Genomic DNA, 18,840 nt, shown 5'->3' with positions numbered 1-18,840 from the left:
TTTTTTTTTTTTTTTTTTTTTTTTTTTGTAATTTTATTTCGATGCCCACCTTTGTTTCATTTCATTACCTTTCCTTCAATCGATCATCCAATTTTTGAAGCTCTGTGAAATTAGGGACAGTAATTATATTTAAGAAGATTTTATAAATTTTAATTCCAGGGGGTAAAAAAACTGATCTTTTTTGGATGTGTTCACACTTCACAGTTCTAATATTAATCCGGTTTCTGGGAATGTTGAGAAAATACTGCCTAAAAAAAGGTTCTTCACTTCTTCCAAACTTTATGTCTTCCTCAGGTCTGACAGGTGCTAAAGTTATTTAGTCCCAGGTAGAAATGCAGAATATTTATGTTCCCCACCTATAAATTACCTAACATTTGGACATCTGTAATAAACTTGTCTTAAGTATTTGGTTTCTTCTGCTTGGTAGGCTAACCTTCCTGGTTTAGATATTTAAAATATGCAACATTGGGGGCATCCAGTTATATAATGCTTTAGCTGCACTACAAAAGAGAAAATAAATTAATCTATGGCTTTTGTTGCCCTTTGGTGTTCTATAGCTAATACTTTGTGCTGTTTTAATAATTTTTGGTGTTTGGTAGTTGGCCCGCATTTCAAATTGTGTCTCATGTTGAAATTTTATAGTGAGGCCATGGATATTCTTTGGTTAGCACCAGCTGTATACATTGGGGTGTAGAATGGAGACACTTTGATTTGTTTTACACTAATAGCATGCCAAAAGATTGAGGTGTTTCAATCATTCACAAGCAATAATGCAGAAATGTTAGTGAATTAGGGTCCCAATCTTGGTTTTTGATTATATTTGTAATAAGAGGTTTGCCAGATGGTAGATGGGGTTGTAGTCATTTGCATTGTAGGATTGGTGTTGCTACTATCTGGCATATTAGGAAAAGAAGGGTACAAGGATAAGAGAGGAACTGATACCATTGGTTGCATTTTTTTAATAATGTATTTTATGATTAAGACAGGTAGACTATTTAGGATATGCTTCCAAATGGGAAATTCTTAGTGCCCCACTTTGATAGGAGGGTTAGTAGATGGTTGAATGATATTTTTTTAAAAAAATTTTTTGAGAGAGGCAATTTATTGGGCTTGATGATTGATAGTTTATTGGACTCGAGTCTCTTGCAAAAATCATACTCAATATATTTTTACCAGTTCAAAAAGATTTATTTGGAGATCTAGTACTATTCTCACTTCTTAGTATCCTTGTGCAGAAATTACGTGTGGGGGGTGGGTGGGTTGAAGATTCAATTTGAAGGTATATGGGAAAATTTGTTATTATACTGTCAACAAAATCATAGTTATGAAAATAGGAAGCCAGTAAGGCACATTGCAAAGATTATGTTCGAATGCTGTCTTGTTTGATACTTATCTTAAAGAGGTAGGAGTAATTGCCTCACCTTCTAGCTTTAATGGAACTCTATGTTTTATTCTGTTTATGTTTGATTGCACATAGTAAAAAACGCTATAATTCTTGTCTCCTTTCCTTTTACAGATACTTGAGGGGCTACTTAAATTGCCAGAGAACAGGGAATGTGCTGATTGCAAGAGCAAGTATGTAATATTAGTATCATAAACCGATTTTTCCCCGTAAACTATCCAACTTAACATAATTACATTTTGTAAGGGGAAAAAGTAATATATAGGGTGTCTGTACTTGCAATGTGTATATGATTTAATGCAGAGGTCCAAGATGGGCTAGCGTGAACCTAGGAATCTTCATATGCTTGCAATGTTCTGGTGTTCACCGAGGCCTTGGAGTACATATATCAAAGGTGCCTCCTTTTTCCACGTTGAAAAGTTTGTGCTTGTCACTGAAATGTCTTAGAATACCGGGATTTTGTGTTAAAATCATGCTGTGTTGTTGTTTTTTCCAGGTGAGATCTGCGACTTTAGATACATGGCTTCCAGAGCAGGTTGCATTTATCAAAAGTAAGCGTGATTGGTTCTACTTTTGTTAAGCATTCTGAGAAGTTGCAGACCTATAACTAACATGACTCGCTCTTGCTTTCAGCAATGGGAAACGAGAAATCAAATAGCTATTGGGAAGCTGAACTACCTCCCAAGTACAACAGAGTTGGAATCGAAAATTTTATCCGTGCAAAGTATGACATCGTAGACTGATTGGTACCCACTAAGTTTTTCTTGGTTTAGCCTTCTTGTTCTCGCCCTGGATAGATAACTATTTGCCGGTTTGTGCATAACATCAAATGAATTTGTTAGGTATGTGGAGAAAAGATGGATTTCAAGAGATGGGAATAGAAAAATCTCTACGCCAGACAGAGAAGAGCAATCAAACAAGCTCGATCCTGGGACTAGAAAACGAGTTGGATTTGCAAGAGAGTGCAATCGATTCCCTGAAGAGAGGGAAAACCAAAAGCCGCCCAATTCAGATACAGCTGCAGTCCTTCGAAAGAGCACAAGCAGTCCTGGATCGTCTATATTTGCAAAGAAGGTTAATAGTCTAAACTTTAAACCATTCCTCTTCTTAAATAAATTTTTTTTTTCTCATTCATAGGGTTCCAGTATATAGTTTTGCTCTTCCACGATCACGATCCTGCTGATTTTCCACATTCTGTATTCTATTGCATTAATCTGTGGTGTTTTAACTTACCGAACAGGTTAGCATGGATACCATGCCAGTTGTCATAACTTCAAAACCAGCCAACCTAGATGTTGAAAAGGAAAAGCCAAGAACTGAAGCCTTTCAAGTTACCTCAGGCGAAAAGTCAAATTCAACTTCATTTGATTCTGAAAGGGAAACTCTGAGCCCCAGTGTCCCTAATACATCAACTCCCGATTCCAAACCGAAAGTGATTGAAAATTCAAAACTAGCCTCCTCTGAGGTCGAAAAGCCAAAACCAAGAGACGATGGCCAACCCGTTTCCTCAGTACCTAAAGTTGATTACGCTACTCAACTCTTTAACATGCTCTTCACGGAGGAGGCTAAAGAAAACGACAGCAAATTGACTACTCCTGCTGTGGGATCTCAATGTATGTCGGCCCTTTCAAAGCACTCTGAAGAGCCTAAAGAAGATTACAAAAAAACGTGTGCTCCACCTGTGGAATCTAACTGTACGTTAGTCCTTTCAAAGCCAGTTGGCTCTAGACAAGCACAAAAATTTGAGTTTTGAAATCTTGGCCAATTTAACGCTAACTTAATTTCCTAAATGTTCAGGTGCAAGAGCGAAACCAGTTGAACAGCAGAATATTTCCTCCACCGTCACAAAAAGCAAAAACAAATTTGATCCTGGGATCGAAGAACTGATGAAAGATTTCAATTGGAATACCCAACCTGTAAGACCTCTTAATCCAAGGGGATTGATTAGCCCTAGAGTTTTGAGTACATAACTCGTGTGAGTTATAATCAGAAGAACAAAGCTGCATAGGGTTTTTAATTTCCATTATTGATTCTTTCTGAAATTTCCCCCTTACATTGCCTCATTTATGCAGGCTAAGATTACGGTGTCACCCTCTATCCATCACCAACAACTCGAGATGCAGGCTCAGCCGCCTCGTCCTTTGGCTGCTGGAAACACGCCTTATGCTGCTCCGCAAATCGCATATCCACACACTCCCTATGGCAACCATTTATCTTCTCAGAGCTGGCAAAGCAACGGGGGTCCAGTCCACGGAACAATGTTTAAACAGGTTGGGCTCTGGATGTAATTCAACCCTTTTTCGCTTCTCGCTTTCCTTTCCCCCTTCCCCTCCCTCAAAACCATCCATCAAAGTTCTTAATCTCGTGACTTTCGTTTCAGGTTGGAAATGTTCAACCTTCACCTGTTGCTGTTTCTTTGGTTCCTTATCCATATTCCAGGTAACAGAGCAAAATCCTTCCCTCACTAGATGTTCAAAAAGTCTATAGTCCCAATCTAGCAAAACATTCATAGTATCAAGAAATATATCGTTTCAGTGGCAACCTCAGCTAAGTTAGTCAAATTGTTGACTTGGCAAGTTGGCAACCAGCATGAGCGGCCTTTTTATAGTTTGAGTCAGTCAGCTACTGACAATGCAGGCTGGTTTACCTTTCTGTGGTCTTTTCTTGACTTAGGTCACAAGGGTGGGTTTATCCAATGTACACTCTCAAGTAATGATTTCGGGTTTCTCTTGTCACTTATTTTGTAAATATTATATCGCAGCATGTATACAGCAATGCAAGTAGCCCCAGTTCATGGAATGACAGCTGCCGGAATAAGTAGGCCGCCGTCTTCTCTGCCACCAATCTCAGTCGCTGCATCACAGTCGGCAGTAAACCGGGATTTCTCACGCATGCCAGGAACACTTACAAGACGATGAAAGTTACTACTATAAGTTTATTATACAAGATTGTAAATTTATTTCAGGCATTGCATGTAACACAAACCTTTCCCCGCAATTTAGAATACATAATTTTTTGCCAAAAGATACCATAAATTATTAGAAAATTTCTACTCTAAAGTTCAAAGATAAAGTAAAGACGGAGAACCCAACTAAGTTGGCTAGCTATTGGCTTTTTGGTGGTAATGGACTTAGATTGATTTATCTCTTGTGATTCTGAGTTTTTTTGGTGTACAATTTCAATAATGACAACAGATTTTTTTTTTTGTTTAAAAAAAAAAAGACAAAAACAAAAACAAATTGATCACCGGCAAGGAACCAAAATTCAATGATAGAATTCCGTGTTTCAAGTAACGTAAGACTACTAACTACTAAGATTAATGTTCAGTTACAGTTAGACGAAAGCAGATGAAATTTTCCAGGAATTTCACTATATACACACCGGAATCCAGATGGAGATTTGCTTTCACTGTTGTGAAAGCGATGACTTTTCAGAAACTGCCAAATTTGCATTCATTATGAAAACGACAAGGATGCGAAGGTACTAGGAATTACCCAAGTAGAAAATTTTATGTTTTGGTGATAAAGTTTTCTTTTTTTTATTGAGACCAATAATTAGGGGAAGAATGTTGATTAAGAATTTGAGTCAAGTATTAAGGAATTTTCGTGATTAGGAATGAATTAGGTTTAGACTTTCTTTAAAAAATCATTAATCATCATAAGTTTAACTAATTTTAAAAGAATACATAAAATTTATTGTCCTATATTTCATGATTAACCTACCCTGCTATATGATTCTTCAATTCGTGATATGATTACTATTTTGGAAATTAATGAACGTTTACTTGCTTGACCACTTTTTTTCCTAATTCATGATTAAGTCACACCGATACAACCAATCGTAATTAGGAGTGGGCAAAGGCCAAACATGTGAACATCCAATACTGAACGCCCACTTGAGAAAGTATCAAATGTGTGAAGACTCAATTGTAAACCTCCAAAATTTGTTGCCAGCATACACATGTGGTAAATCGTGTCTTTTTAGTCCTTGATAAGATTCAAACTTTGCACTTGTGGCTTGTTTAACAAAGCAAAGTTTATAAACTTATTTTGAGTTGTGCAATATGTGTCTCAATAGAAAAAATATATTTTTTAAACTATTCCAACCATTGTCCAATTATTTTAATTACTATAAATCAATAACTAATTAAGTAATTAATATAATGTTTCTTAGAAATTATTAGTAATTATTAAAAAACTTCAACCAATGATAATGATGCAAGGTGCCACAAACAGGTACGCTGATGCGTACCAACTACCAATAAATAAATAAATAGTCATACGGATAATACTATTGGCAATAATTTAAGGAATCAAAAGATTCAATCTTTTTATAATTTAAAAATTACTATTAAAAAAAGTAATATTTGTTGGGAGTATGGACTCGAGATGACCGATAGGTGTGGTTTGGAGTAGAGGCAATTATTGTTTGACTAGATGAATCATATATTGTGAGTGAAATTGTATCCTAAGAAATTAAGTATACTGTCTATAAATTCAAGCGAATATAATAAAGGAAAGATTCTTTCATTATTTTTTGTCTATCGCTACGAAAAAATACGCACACCCTATTATTCTAATCAATAAAAGACTATAAAGAAGTAAACTAATCGGATTATCATAGGTGGTCGGTTCTCAAAATCTTAGCCAACTAAGGACAACAAAGAAGTAAATTAATCTAAGTTGTCACAAAAATAAAATACTAATAAACAATTCTTATATGACAGTCGATTTTAAACCTTATGATTATCAAACTAACTGTTCGACTAATTTAGTTGAGATTGTCCCATACTTAATCTTATACATTAAAAACTAGTATTTCATTTCTTGTGGGACAAAAGTTTCAATCCAAACAACTTTTTTTTTTATAACAATCCAAACAACTTTTTAGTGACCTAATTTTTAAATTTTCACTTTCCAATAGTCTTCTCTCATACTAGTCCCTATTCGTGGGACAATTTTTTTGCTTGAAAATCCGTGGGTAGTTGGGAAGAAGATGGAATGGTCGGCAGCGGTGGTGCCCCACCACAAAGAGGCGCGTGTGAGTACGTCAGCCGTCACCGTACCACCGCAGCCTTAGGTCCCGGCTTCGCAATCATGCGGCAGCGCTTCCGTTACTAACGGTCAGCTCACCCACTTCACCAACTGTACATTCAACCCCATTGACCGCAATAACCAGTTTCATTCTTTCACATTATCCCGTTACGTACACGTGTTCATGCACACACAGCAAATACGGCTGAAATGACATTTTGCCTAATATGACGAAATCTGATGCGAGTATTGCGTTTTAAATTTGATGCGAGTATTGCGTTTTAAATTTTAATGTATTTATAACACAATAATATAATTTGTTACAGATTTGTTAATATATCTTTGATCTACGAGAAAGTGCACCGTCTTTACTCAAATATACAATATAAGTGAATCTGATCCTAGTCAATAAAAGGTTACAACGAAGATATGAAGTAAATTTGATTAATAATCAATTAATCTCATGACTTCCTATATGAAAGAGTCACCCCATGTCATCTGAACACAAGTTGCTTCGCTTGGATTATACTTTTTTAATTAAAAAAAACTGAGAATGAAAATCATAAATGGAGTAACTGTTTCAGTGCCTAACAAACTAGCATGCATTATTAAATATTAATTATTACACTTCTTGTTTATCCCATACTAGTGGGCCATCTGCTCGGATTGAGCCAATGATATCATGTCCGTCATCGGACGGCTAGGATGTTATCTTTGCCTGTAAACCGCGTCTAGCCGTCCACTACTCTCATTAACTTCGTCTCTATATATATGGACCTCCATGCCTGAGCTCCAAGCTTTCATCCGCAGTCCGCACCACTTCCATACAGATCACAGAATTCGATCTCTTTCCAAAACCTCACCGCATCTATCGCTGCAAATGGCTCTATCGGCTGGCACTGTGATTCTCTCGATGAAAACTCTGTTAATTTCTGCAGGCACAGTGTCTCTGTTGATGGCAATGAGGTCTGTTCTTCCGTTGCTCCTCTTTGATTTCCGGATGATTTGGGGCGTGTTCATGGCGTGGCTCAGGCCTCCTTACCTTTACTTCGTCATCAACGGAATCATCCTCGCCATTGTATTCGCCTCTCGTTTCCAGCACGAACGCCTCGAGAAGCAGCTCTCCGGTCAGTTACAGCCGTTGATTACTGTCAGGACGCCTCCGCCTGCCGAGTTGGTTGCGTTTGCTCAGCCAGAGTACAAATCGGTCGTGGAAGAGTCGTTTAGGGCGGCGTTCGGAGACGAACCACCGGAGGAGCTGGATTTGAAGCCAGTGGTGGTTAACGGTTCTATGGTGGATTTGAATGAAGAGAAATTAGCTGAAGATGATGCGATTGCTGAGGAGGTTAAGGAAGTGCTTAATCCTGCCCTGGATCCGCCGCCGGAGCCTGAAACCGAACTGCTTCCGTCACTTGCGGCGGAAAAACCGCTCGTTTCGACACGTTTCGCTCACCGTAAACCGTCCGTGAGAGCAAGTCCAGAAGGTATGCAATCTACGTACACACTTATTACGTACTCCGCCGTATTAAAAAGTCCAAAATATCAGCTTACACCGCCGTTTGGACGGCGTCGGCCTTATCGGAGTTCTACACAATGTGTCGATAATGGCGTCGCCTTAAAATCTCGTTAACGTCATCAATACGTCATTCTGATTTCCGATCGGATCCTAATGGAGATCTCAATAACTAACTGTATTTTTATTCGCGCAGGTTCAAGAGGTTTGAGAGTGTCGAGGCCGAAGAAGCAGGAGACACTGGAGACTACATGGAGAATGATTACAGAAGGCCGCCACGTGCCGCTCACGAGGCACCTCAGGAAATCCGATGCCCTTGAGAACCAGAGCCGCCACATAACCGCCGCGGATGGCGTCGTGAACCCTACTCATCAGCCGCCGCGCAACGGGGAGTCACCGAAAGCGGCGCCGACGCATTCGTCTCGCAGCGCGTGGATCATGCGGAAAGAGCCGTCTCTGAGTCAGGACGAGTTGAACCGGCGAGTTGAAGCGTTCATAAAGAAGTTCAACGAGGAAATGAGGATACAGAGACAACAGTCGTTACAGCAGTACATGGAGATGATCAACCGTGGGGCCAATTAGTAAATTATCTCAACTTTTGGCCTTAAATGCAAAACTTTGAATTATTACATTAGCTTTCTTCTTTCAAATTTCAATACTCAGCAAAAAGAAATGACTTCTTTTTACCTTAAAAAACAAAGGATGAGTAAAAAAAAAAAAAAAGCTTTATTTTTTATTTTGGTTTTGTATATCTTGAAAGTATATTAGATTATGTAAATGAACATATATAGTTTATTGTAATTTATTTATTTACATTGTTTTGGACTTTGGTTAATTATTCACCAAACTCTCATTTAATCTAATAATACTCCATAAGTGATCATATCAACACTAAGACATTGGATCAATAACATGCTTGAACACATGGGTGAAGTTTGAGAAAAAAGAGAAATTAAGTCTCATCAGCGACAGTGTAAGAGTAATTTCTTAAAATTATAGCTTATATTCATCCAGATATTCTATCGAGTCGGGGTGTAAGGCTCTTAGAGCTAGAGATTCAAGAAGAAATAACATGCTTGAGCGAGTAATACTAAGATGAGTGACGTTTTCAAATTTCAACGGTTCGTGTTAATTTCTTAATCCAATCTATGGATAGGGGGATTCAAAGAACGTGTGTGTGAAAGGAGTAGTGGTCTTGGGAGCTGCAAAGGAGTCGGTGCAGTTTTTTTGTAGCCTACAAATTGTTGGTCGACTTGGAGTCAAAATTTTCGGCATTATGGTTGTCTCTCTTGGAAAAGTCTCAATGCGATGCCCATTTCGCTTTTATTATTATTTTTCATGTTTTTTTTTTTTTTTTTGTGGGTTCTAAGAAATAGAAATGTACCAACACTCATCTGTTTATTGTTAAGCAGGACCATGCTGGATTAATCGTAAAGCTCATTGACTCCATCCTTTTCTAAGGCTACCTGGCCCATAGTGACAGGTTGCTACTTGATTTTTCCTTGGGCACCTCAGATGAATGGATGTTTATGATGAATACATCTTCAAACGTTTAAAAAATATGTTTTAAAATTTTAAAATGTTAATCTAAGATTTTTTTTTTGTGGTTAAGAAATTGAGAAATCAACATTCTTTATGGAGTTAGATACTTATAATATTTGTCAATATTTTGTAATCTAGTCACACAAAGTGATTCTTTTTCTGCTTCAATAGGTTGAGAAAAAATATACTACTTTATAACAAAGTCAATAGTAATCACGTAAATCACAGTTAAAAGATGTCAAGTTTTAAAAATATTTTTGTGGTCCAATTAAAATGGTTTATATTTTCCACCCCCCTCATACGCAGCATAAGCGTGGATGTCTTAAATGTGTATAAAGAACGTGTTTTTCCTTGTTAAATCATGCTCTGTACTTCCTGGATTATGAGTGCACCTAACATTATTCAGACACATATATATAAGAATATATTAACCACTGAATAGTGAACGGTTTTCCGCATATATTATATTCTATTCTACATAGCAAGGACACTTTACAAACTAACCACAGACTTCATATCCCGTTGTAGGCTTATAGCTAGACATGCCATAAAAAGAAAGGGCAGAAGAGCCTAAGAAAAGGGCACTACCAACTTCATTAGGTTTTGGAAATCATTACATGACATCATTCCTACTTCATTTTATGTACAAGTCTAAAAATGGATGATGCTGAATTAGAAGAATTTACAATAAAAATTAACTTTTGCTGCAGTTGCAGAAAGGTGCCCAGTTTCTTAGACCATAGTTTCACCTATAATAGAACCAGCTTCCTACTTTTCAGCTTGTACCACAGAGGAAACATTGTCAATAGATAATGCCATATGTCGGTCCGTGTCTGATGTTTTTTGATGACTTCCATCAGAACCACAGTTATTCAAATTTACGCGCTCCTGTACCTCATGTCCAACTGGATTTCCATTAGCATATGAACTTGGCAACCCGCGCTGCCAGATAAATCTCTCGGCGGCGTCTTGGAGGAAGCGCATCACGCCGCCAGAGTCACACCTGGGTGATAAGTCCTCTCGCTCGGGCTTCATATTCAGGTCTATTTCGCCTTTGATTGGCGAAGGGGAAGATTTCTTCTCAATGATGTCGTTGGTGTTGTCATCGAGACAACTCTCGCTGTTGGGCTCTTCATGCGTTGGACTAATTGCTCCCGCATCGCTACATGGTGAATTCACGTTAGCTGCAGCTTCTGCTTCTTTTTCCGACAGCTTTTTCCCCTTTTTCATCATCAGGGTTTTGAAACGGCGCTTCACTGATTTGCAGACGTTACAATCACACTGTTGCTTGTGTTTGGGACCTTTTCCACTCGGGGGCTGAATGCAGACAATGCAAGTACAGCCAGGTCTATGTCGGGGGTGTTTCGTAGTGGCCTGAGATGACGATGCCAAAACACCCTCTCCCTCTTCTTGGATCGCAAGGTTAGCAAGGGCATCAAGCCCTTCGATGGTATCGGGTGAGTTCATATCCTGCTTAGAAGCCTTCATTTTCTTAGGAGCTGCACAAAAATCATATAATTTATTTGCAACTATGATATAGCCGGGGAACAGCTGGATAATTGTTCAACAGGAGTGCAGGTATAAGAGACCAACAAAAGTAGCTAGAAAGCTTTCTGAATTCCTTGGGGTCAAATAATTCAAGAACTGCAATGGAAGGAAGGAGATGGGAAAATATTTGTACCTTTACCAATGGTTGGTACCAAGTCTGCAAGGCATTCTACAGTTAACTCCTCCACTGCCGAGCACACAGATCTAATAAAAGAAAGAAACACTTCACAAACACAAAACACAGGATTTCATATGATAGAAATGAGAAATCATCTCCAATATCAGTTGAAGAATGTTGCACTGATTAGGTTCAGACACTAAGGATTACGGGAAAATCCCAAGGAGGCAAAAAGAATTCAGATTTAAGGATATCATTAATCTTTGAGATACCTGTCTGGGTCCCATAAGTTCTCAGAACAGGTCCATCTGCCTGGAAGAAGAGCATCATCAGGGATCTTGCGCCATTTAAAGCAATCTTCACATTGAACCCACTGGATTTTCTCACTGAAACAGAATAATAAAGAATCAAAAGTCAATTGGTGCATTGTAAAATTGTTAAAAGCCAGTCAAAATGCATAAGCGCTTACCCCAAACTGCCCGTGGAGGGAATAGTAGGCCTCCCAATAATCGGTGCATCCTGCTAAAGAGAACCAAATCAAGGAAGGAACAAGAACTTTAAAGTCAGTTTCTCTGATGGACTGATAGAAAATATAAAGATTTGTTATGATTATTGATATAAATCAATAAATGAGACCAAAAGCAAAATCCAATACATCTCAGAATACTCAAGAAAAATAATCTATTGAGCACATTCTACTGAAAAGTTAAACTCACAGAAATAAACATTAAAAAAAAAACAAAATGCTAAGCTTTTGCTGACAATAAAATGTTCAATTGGGGAAGAGATTTTTTTTTTTTAGAATCTAGTCATGTCGTGACATCAGAAATGAGAAAAGTGGCACTTGCAGTGACCAAAATTTAAATTGGTGATCTTTGCTCCTTATTTCACCAAAATGAAAACTTGAATATGCACTGTGTTGGCAACTATGCCAAGAGACCATACATGTAAACTAACAATAGAATCAAAAAGAAATATTCTCGTTAAAGAAGGACGTGCAAGAAATGTAAGAAAACATGGTCAAGTTCACATTAAGTTGAAGTCTTAGATTTTCTTTCTTCCCCCCTTTTGACACCCTCCTAAAATAGCTGCAACATTCCAGTATTTCAGAAGAATCATGCTCATGAGAGAACATTCTATATATAGAAAGCACTGAGGTATGAAAATTTCAAATTTGTAGTGAAATTTATGAATAGTCTCAATTTTGGAAAGTTTTGATACAGTAACATAAGAAATTAAGAATAGCCACCAAAGGCCAGATACACCAATAGTTAATGCACCTATTCAAATAGTTATAAACTACAGAAAAACCTGGTACCTCGTATTCTTCAAAGTCACAGCCTTCAATTACAATGACAGTTGGAGTATCATTTGGGGATGGGCGCATCAGTTGTTGAGCTTGCACCACAGTGAGCTTTAGTTCTATCAACTCCTCACAGTCAACTTTCAGTCGTTTACTTTTTGAATTCAAGGAGCTATTCTTTCTCTTACTACGAACAGGGGGCTTAGTTTCAACCACCTCTTTAGCTATGTAATTTGACTTAATATTAAGATCAGACAAGATATTTCTTGAATCCAAAATAGGAAATCGATTGTTTATCAGAACACCAGGTGATGCTAAATTACCTTTAATAGAGCACTTTGTCACGATTTCTCCAGGTTTTATGTTTTTAGTACTAGCATTACCATTTGTAGGAACTCCGATTGGACTATTAGAGGTTCCATATCCCTTTAAAAGAAGAAAGTATCCAAAAAAGAGAGGATTAGTAGAAGGGTTTCATAGACCTCCTTTCCTTGAATTTAAATTGTAAAGCAAAATGAACAGTTGACCTTTCTTATTTTCCATGTTTCTATTTTTATTTATTATATAAAAACTACCACATGACAAAAGACTTATTTAATAGACCTGGCATTAATTTTAATGGAAGAGTTCCCACTTTACCCTTCATAAACATGATACTCCGTATTATTTTTCATCTATCCTTAATTCCAATTATGAAGATGCATTATTGTTGTAAATTAACCTATAAAAACCATAAAATTTATGATATATATATATATATATTAAATAGTGAACATACCTGATGTGCTGAAGGTGTAGACGAAGCCTTTCGGCATCCCATAACCAACTTTCCTTCTGGTTCTATCCTACTGAATGTTACTGAAAAAGAAATCGAAATCACAATATAAAATCAACAGCAGTAGAAGTGCAATATCAAACAAAAATCAATTTATACAACCTAAAGCAAAGCCAAATAACCCCATTGAACTGCCCACAATGGCAACTGTAGAAATACTCAGTAATCAAACAACGTCAAAGCCATATATGATTTTGATCTAAGGGCCATTCCACAATCCCTCTCTGGTAATTTAGTTTCTATCAAGATATCAATTTTTTCGCCAATCATGTTAAAAAACAAAGGAATATGTCTGTCTATAGGGTTGTGTCTATTTATGAAGAGGTGTTTAAATTAACAGTTATGTGTCTGTATATATATGTACTATGTTTCTAATTAGAAACATAGAATTATAGTAATATATTGTAACCTTTCAGTATTATATACATTTTCTCATTCCTTGATTCTTCATCTCTGCTTCCACCTAACTAACGGGTGGTTGTTATTCTCCACCTGCCAGACCTTTGGATATTTCAAATTCACCATGGTATTAGAGCCTACTTTCGGACTTTCCTAGGCTATTTTCCTTCCAATTTTTTGGCATAAAAAGAAGCTCGCGACTATCTCTTGGATTCCGACGTGTCTATAGTGGTGTACTTCAAAATCTACCACCACAATCACACTCAAAATCACGTCGTGACCTTGCCCAAGAAACGACGATGTCATCCACCACTACACGCGCCTTCACAAATTGTCGGAACTCCATTTGGCTTTTTTCATATCTCTTCTTCTCCGGTGATTTTGTGATCTCACCTCCTACAACGTTGGATTCCTCTCCTTTTTGTGACCTTATCTAGAAAATTTTGTCGTTATCCTGCACCGTCGCCAACGTCACGCGCCAAGGAGCTTTCCTAATTTCCAAATTGTTGTTTTACCCTTATTTGGAGCTTTTGGTGAAGTTTGAAGGCTTTTTGGGTTTGTTTCCAAACTTCTTTCCAAGGTGTTTTGGTATAACCGTATTTGTTTCTTTATTTTCGCTATACCATATTTATTCTCGAAGGTTTTCAACCTTTTTTGTGACCTTATCTAGAAAATTTCCGTAGTTATCCTGCACAGTCGTTGGCGTCAGGCGCCAGCGAGCTTTCCTAATTTCCAAATTGTTGTTTTGCCCTTCTTTGGACCTTTTGGTGAAGTTTGAAGGCTTTTTGGGTTTGTTGCCAAACTTATTTCCAGGGTGTTTTGATATAACTGTATTTGTTTTTTATTTTCACTATACCATATTTATTCCCAAGGGTTTTCAAGCTTGGCCCTTATTTTATTTCCAAAAGCCTTTTGTTATTCACTTATCCTATAAAGTGGTGTAAACAACAATCACCATTTGGTGTTCTCGGTGTTCATACTTTATTTGATTCTTTGGATGTATTTGTCATTACTAGGGCTCTACTACATCCCCTTTGATGCTCATGCTTTGTTTGCTCTGCCGCTCTTGATGAAGACTGTTGTTGGCAAGTCCTAGAGTGCTTATGTTGTTGTGAGGTTATCCGTGTTAAGCTTCGCCTTGGTGCATTGATCTTCATTCCCAAGGGTTGTGCATAGCGTCGTCTCTCTGAAGCCATTCAACACTGTTATCCTCTAACTACATTTAATCTTCATTTGTAATTTAGAGTAAGGTAGAGTGTATGTTTTAATCCAAGCTTAAAGCTTCCAGATGTTCCAGGTTGAGAGGGAGTGTTAAAAACCAAAGGGTTATGTATGTCTATAGGGTTGTATCTGTTTATGAATAGGTGCTTAAATTAACAGTTATGTGTGTGTATATATATGTACTATATTTCTTCATTAGAAACATAGAATTATAGTAATATATTGTAATCTTTCAGTATATAATACATTTTCTCATTCCTTGATTCTTCATCTCTAATTCCGCCTAACTAGCGGGTGGTTGTTATTCTCCACCCGCCAGGTCTTTGGATCTTTCAAATTCCACAAATCATACATTTATATGCTTCCCAAACATCACACAAAGACATTAAGAAATCATTGGTCAACCAATTAATTACCTATATCACCAGCTTGCAACTGCATTGATTGCATGCAAGGAGTGACCCCTTCCAAAACATACATTCTGCTGTTATTATTTGGCCAAAAACGAAACTGAAATAGCCATTCTTGCCCTTTAAGATCTTGCACTTTGAGAGGCAACCCTTCTGGATGGGATATTGGTGGAAAATAAGCCTGTGCCATAATAAAACTTCATCAGAATCACATTGCAGTATATCTTGTGATAGGATTTTCTTTTTGCATGTGATGGAATTTATTTTATGTCTAGTAACAAATCACTAAATCAGAGAATAGAAATCATAAAATGAAACAATGTTTTGAATAATATCTGTAGTATAAAACGGCCTATTTCTTAGGTATAGGAAGTCACCTCAGCACATTTCTTAGGCAGTACCAAACGGCCTATTTTACCAGCATCACTAGCACTTAGCATCTTTTCAAAAAGAGGAGTAATCACAGAGTTTGTGCTAACACAAAGTTAAGGTCATGGGAAGAAAGCTGACTTGCATTCTAGCAACTCATGGCAATGCCAAGAAAATAGTCGAAGAACTATAATATTTCAATAAGGGCATCATAAAATTTTAAAAGGAAACCCAGCTCTCCTTATAGGATACTCTCCAGAAATTTGTTGCAGTTCTTGATCAGTAATCCGGGGCCAATACCGAGGAAGTAAGTGGTGCTTCCCTCCCCCGTCTCCTCGAGACCTCACATTGCGCATTTGAGCCTCTCCAGAAGAATCCGTGCCATTTTGACTGCAAGACTGCTTCCCCACAGAAGGTGAAAGTGTGGTTGGTTGTATATGTGTTGCAAAGACCTTGCTGCGATCACTTGCTTCTTTTTTCGGCGTCGAACTTACTGTCAAACGAAAGTTTGGAGCAGAAAAATCATTCTTTGATAAGCTTGTTTGCTGAGTACCACTTAAAAAAGAGTTGGACTGTTCAGAGCAACTAAATCCTGTGAGACAATCATTATTTCATTCATTCAGCCTTGAATCCAAAACTTGTTCGTATTATTGAATCGAATCAACTGTGCATATAGTGAAGACAAATATGAAATACCAGTATGCTCATTTTCAAGTCTTCCTGATACACAACTCTTAAGGCTTCTGTTTAGTAAGCTTCCAGAGTTTTCCTCTTTTCTTTTGTTTTCAAGAGAAGACACAGGAGGTCTTTCATTCAGGTGAAGTCTGTCAATGCAACCCGTGATATCACCATAGGGTGTTTTTGGCTGCAACTTAGTTTGAATGACAGAGCCATTGAACAAACTTGGAGCTTGACGCCATGGCACTGGACCAGAACCAGCTATTGGAGTCCAACTTCTGGAATCTTTAATTCCTTCAGGTTGGAGAGGAAGAAAATCAGAAGGAGGTGGCCATGCAGGATTTGGCGTCTGAAATACGAAAATATTAAGCAAATAATCATCAAACAGCCTGTTCTATAAAGTATCATCAACAACAACAACAATAATAATAAACAGATACAGGACCCTTACCAAAATAAAACTCTTCCTTGCACATGTTATACATTCAATTCCTCCTGCATCCAACAGTACAAATGTATGGAAGGATACTATGCATCCACAATGTATTTGCTGCACAAGGAATTTCATCCTTTAGAACTTGATAAAACTCCCAATGTTTCAGGAGAGAGGGTGTGCACCACCAAAGTGTAACTTCATGTCCAATGTAAAGAAAATGAATTTTTAGAATATTCAAGAGTCTTTTTCATTTTATCATTTTATCGATTGATGAGCCAGAGAAAAATAAAATTTGAGCTCACCTTCCCACAAGATTCACACGACCTCCAACCAGAAGCATTTAAGTGAAATGTTTCGCAGAACTTGCCCTCCTCATAAGCAGAGCTAGTTCACATAAAAATTATTAATTCACAAAATCACAAAATTTAATATGATAAATGTGGAAATTTCATCAGAGACATCTCTTTCAAGGCAATCTGAAGTAAAAATAGATAAGATATTAACTACAATGCAGAACTAGGCATAATTCAGTCAGATTTTGGGAACCCTAAATGTTTCGTAAATGCTTGAAGGGTAAAAATCATTTTGGCCCCTCAAGATTATTGGTGACCAGTTTTGGTCCCTTGCTATCATGTGGCCACAAATATCATCCCTATACTTAACATCTACTTATATATAAACCACTGGTGTTAAGACAAACAAACAATTTATACTTAACATCTATAAACAGCATAGACCAACTTTATGTTATTTTGTGCTGACAAATTTTACAGAAATAATAATTTATTAAAATTTATTCACTTGTACTCCTCTGTCAATGAAAAAAGTACAAGTAAACATTAAACAGCAAAATTATACAACCAAATAAGAAAAAAGTACTCAATAAATGACTTTTTGAATGAAATATCACCTATAAAATCAAGCATTCATTGAACCTTTTTTTTTATCAGAGTCCACCTGTTTATACATGACTAACTGACTAAGCACCTCAAGGAAAAAGAGCTGGGCACATGCCAATAGCTGGTAGAATAGTAGGAGCTAGAAATGAAATACAAAACAACCACTCTTGCACACTCTCAACAAGCAACCAGTCAACAAAACAATTCTTCACCAGCATTCACGGAAAAGAGCAATAAAGATTACAGAAAACTAATGCAAACTAGCAACGTGTCCAACAAGTCAAAAAAGAGTCAAAAGGATGCAAAATTGCTTACGCGCAACGATCACAGAGGTCGGCGAACTCGCCGGTCCGGCGGCGCCAACCTTTCCTCGGCTGCTCCGATACCTCTTTGCAGTTGGAATTAAAGCAAACGTTCGACGGCTGCGTCGAAGACGTCGACATCAAAATTCACTCCACTTACCAACCCTAAACAGATTATGCAACCAAAGAAAAAAAATATATCAGTTCGCTTTCTAAAACGCAAAAAGATAAAGGTAAACGAGTTGACTCAGAAATCTTCTACGGCTAAACCCTAAGCGAAGTGAGTGATGTAGGCCATTAGAGAGATGGAGCGTGTGTGTCAGTGTGCGTATATATACCTGTGTTGATATCTGCAGAACAGTCGTTGAGAGTGAAATGTTGAATGAAAAAATGCAAAGCGGCCAAAGCCTCTGGGACGTCTTCTGACTGCTCACTGCGTGCGTTATCTGAATGGCTTTTTTTTTCAAATGCGTAATTTTCACTCCTTTTTGCTTTTTCGGATTGTTTTTTCCAAAATTTTTACTTCATTTTCGTATTCTATCTAGAATACTCTCTCTGTCTCATCTTAAATGTCTAATACAATTAACCTTTTTTTACTTTTTAAAATTGTATTTCTTAAAATTCTTACTTCATTTTCATACTATATCTAGAATACTCTATTTGTCACATCTTACGTGTCTAATACAATTAACTCTTTTTATTTTATAGGATTATTTTTTTCTAAAATTTTTACTCCACTTTCATACTTTATTTAGAATACTCTCTTTGTCTCGTCTTATATATCTAATGCAATTAACTCTTTACTTTTTTTGCCAAGTACATTGTGTTCAAA

General features: G+C 37.2%; 3 protein-coding genes across 10 annotated transcripts in view; 2 read left to right on the top strand and 1 right to left on the bottom strand.

The window, feature by feature from the left end:
- LOC116030904 (ADP-ribosylation factor GTPase-activating protein AGD5-like) overlaps nucleotides 1-4,527 on the top strand; it is a 5,999-nt gene extending 1,472 nt beyond the window's left edge. Inside the window, exons 2-11 of the mRNA XM_031273272.1 lie at nucleotides 1,517-1,575; nucleotides 1,706-1,796; nucleotides 1,899-1,953; nucleotides 2,036-2,126; nucleotides 2,245-2,476; nucleotides 2,643-3,096; nucleotides 3,200-3,318; nucleotides 3,475-3,672; nucleotides 3,783-3,841; nucleotides 4,164-4,527. Of these exons, the coding sequence (XP_031129132.1) occupies nucleotides 1,517-1,575; nucleotides 1,706-1,796; nucleotides 1,899-1,953; nucleotides 2,036-2,126; nucleotides 2,245-2,476; nucleotides 2,643-3,096; nucleotides 3,200-3,318; nucleotides 3,475-3,672; nucleotides 3,783-3,841; nucleotides 4,164-4,320 (1,515 nt within the window). The 3' untranslated portion in view covers nucleotides 4,321-4,527. The remainder of the gene's footprint in view (nucleotides 1-1,516; nucleotides 1,576-1,705; nucleotides 1,797-1,898; nucleotides 1,954-2,035; nucleotides 2,127-2,244; nucleotides 2,477-2,642; nucleotides 3,097-3,199; nucleotides 3,319-3,474; nucleotides 3,673-3,782; nucleotides 3,842-4,163) is intronic.
- A 2,698-nt stretch (nucleotides 4,528-7,225) lies between these two features.
- On the top strand, nucleotides 7,226-9,528 carry LOC116028518. Of its 4 annotated transcripts, XR_004100163.1 has the most exons (4): nucleotides 7,226-7,919; nucleotides 8,145-8,529; nucleotides 9,105-9,227; nucleotides 9,361-9,528. XR_004100163.1 is itself a non-coding variant. In XM_031270250.1 (3 exons), coding segments are annotated over exons 1-3 (990 nt in total). In that variant the 5' UTR covers nucleotides 7,226-7,315; the 3' UTR covers nucleotides 9,362-9,528. The 4 variants fall into 4 exon arrangements, 3 of the variants coding, with proteins under 3 accessions (XP_031126110.1, XP_031126108.1, XP_031126109.1); XM_031270250.1 differs by lacking the exon at nucleotides 9,105-9,227; XM_031270248.1 differs by lacking the exon at nucleotides 9,361-9,528 and having other exon boundaries at nucleotides 9,105-9,281.
- Nucleotides 9,529-9,917: 389 nt separating this feature from the next.
- LOC116028358 (B3 domain-containing protein Os07g0563300) lies at nucleotides 9,918-18,456 on the bottom strand. 5 transcript variants are annotated; one of them, XM_031270050.1, is made up of 14 exons: nucleotides 18,347-18,456; nucleotides 18,022-18,173; nucleotides 17,110-17,191; nucleotides 16,823-16,921; nucleotides 16,390-16,720; nucleotides 15,946-16,285; nucleotides 15,702-15,798; nucleotides 15,331-15,505; nucleotides 13,238-13,317; nucleotides 12,475-12,885; nucleotides 11,626-11,678; nucleotides 11,429-11,542; nucleotides 11,172-11,242; nucleotides 9,918-10,989 (listed from the first exon to the last, which is right to left on the bottom strand). In XM_031270050.1, the coding sequence occupies exons 2-14, from the start codon at nucleotides 18,147-18,149 to the stop codon at nucleotides 10,259-10,261; spliced, it is 2,712 nt and encodes a 903-aa protein (XP_031125910.1). In that variant the 5' UTR covers nucleotides 18,150-18,173; nucleotides 18,347-18,456; the 3' UTR covers nucleotides 9,918-10,258. The 5 variants fall into 5 exon arrangements, with proteins under 5 accessions (XP_031125910.1, XP_031125911.1, XP_031125912.1 ...); XM_031270051.1 differs by lacking the exon at nucleotides 18,347-18,456 and having other exon boundaries at nucleotides 9,940-10,989; nucleotides 12,475-12,683; nucleotides 12,783-12,885; nucleotides 18,022-18,312; XM_031270052.1 differs by lacking the exon at nucleotides 18,347-18,456 and having other exon boundaries at nucleotides 9,940-10,989; nucleotides 11,626-11,675; nucleotides 12,475-12,683; nucleotides 12,783-12,885; nucleotides 18,022-18,312.
- Nucleotides 18,457-18,840: the final 384 nt, after the last annotated feature.

This window comes from Ipomoea triloba, chromosome 9 (genome assembly GCF_003576645.1).
Source record: "Ipomoea triloba cultivar NCNSP0323 chromosome 9, ASM357664v1".
NCBI lineage: Eukaryota > Viridiplantae > Streptophyta > Magnoliopsida > Solanales > Convolvulaceae > Ipomoea > Ipomoea triloba.
Note: the sequence above shows the minus strand (reverse complement) of the source record. Positions and strands in the feature narration are given on the sequence as shown.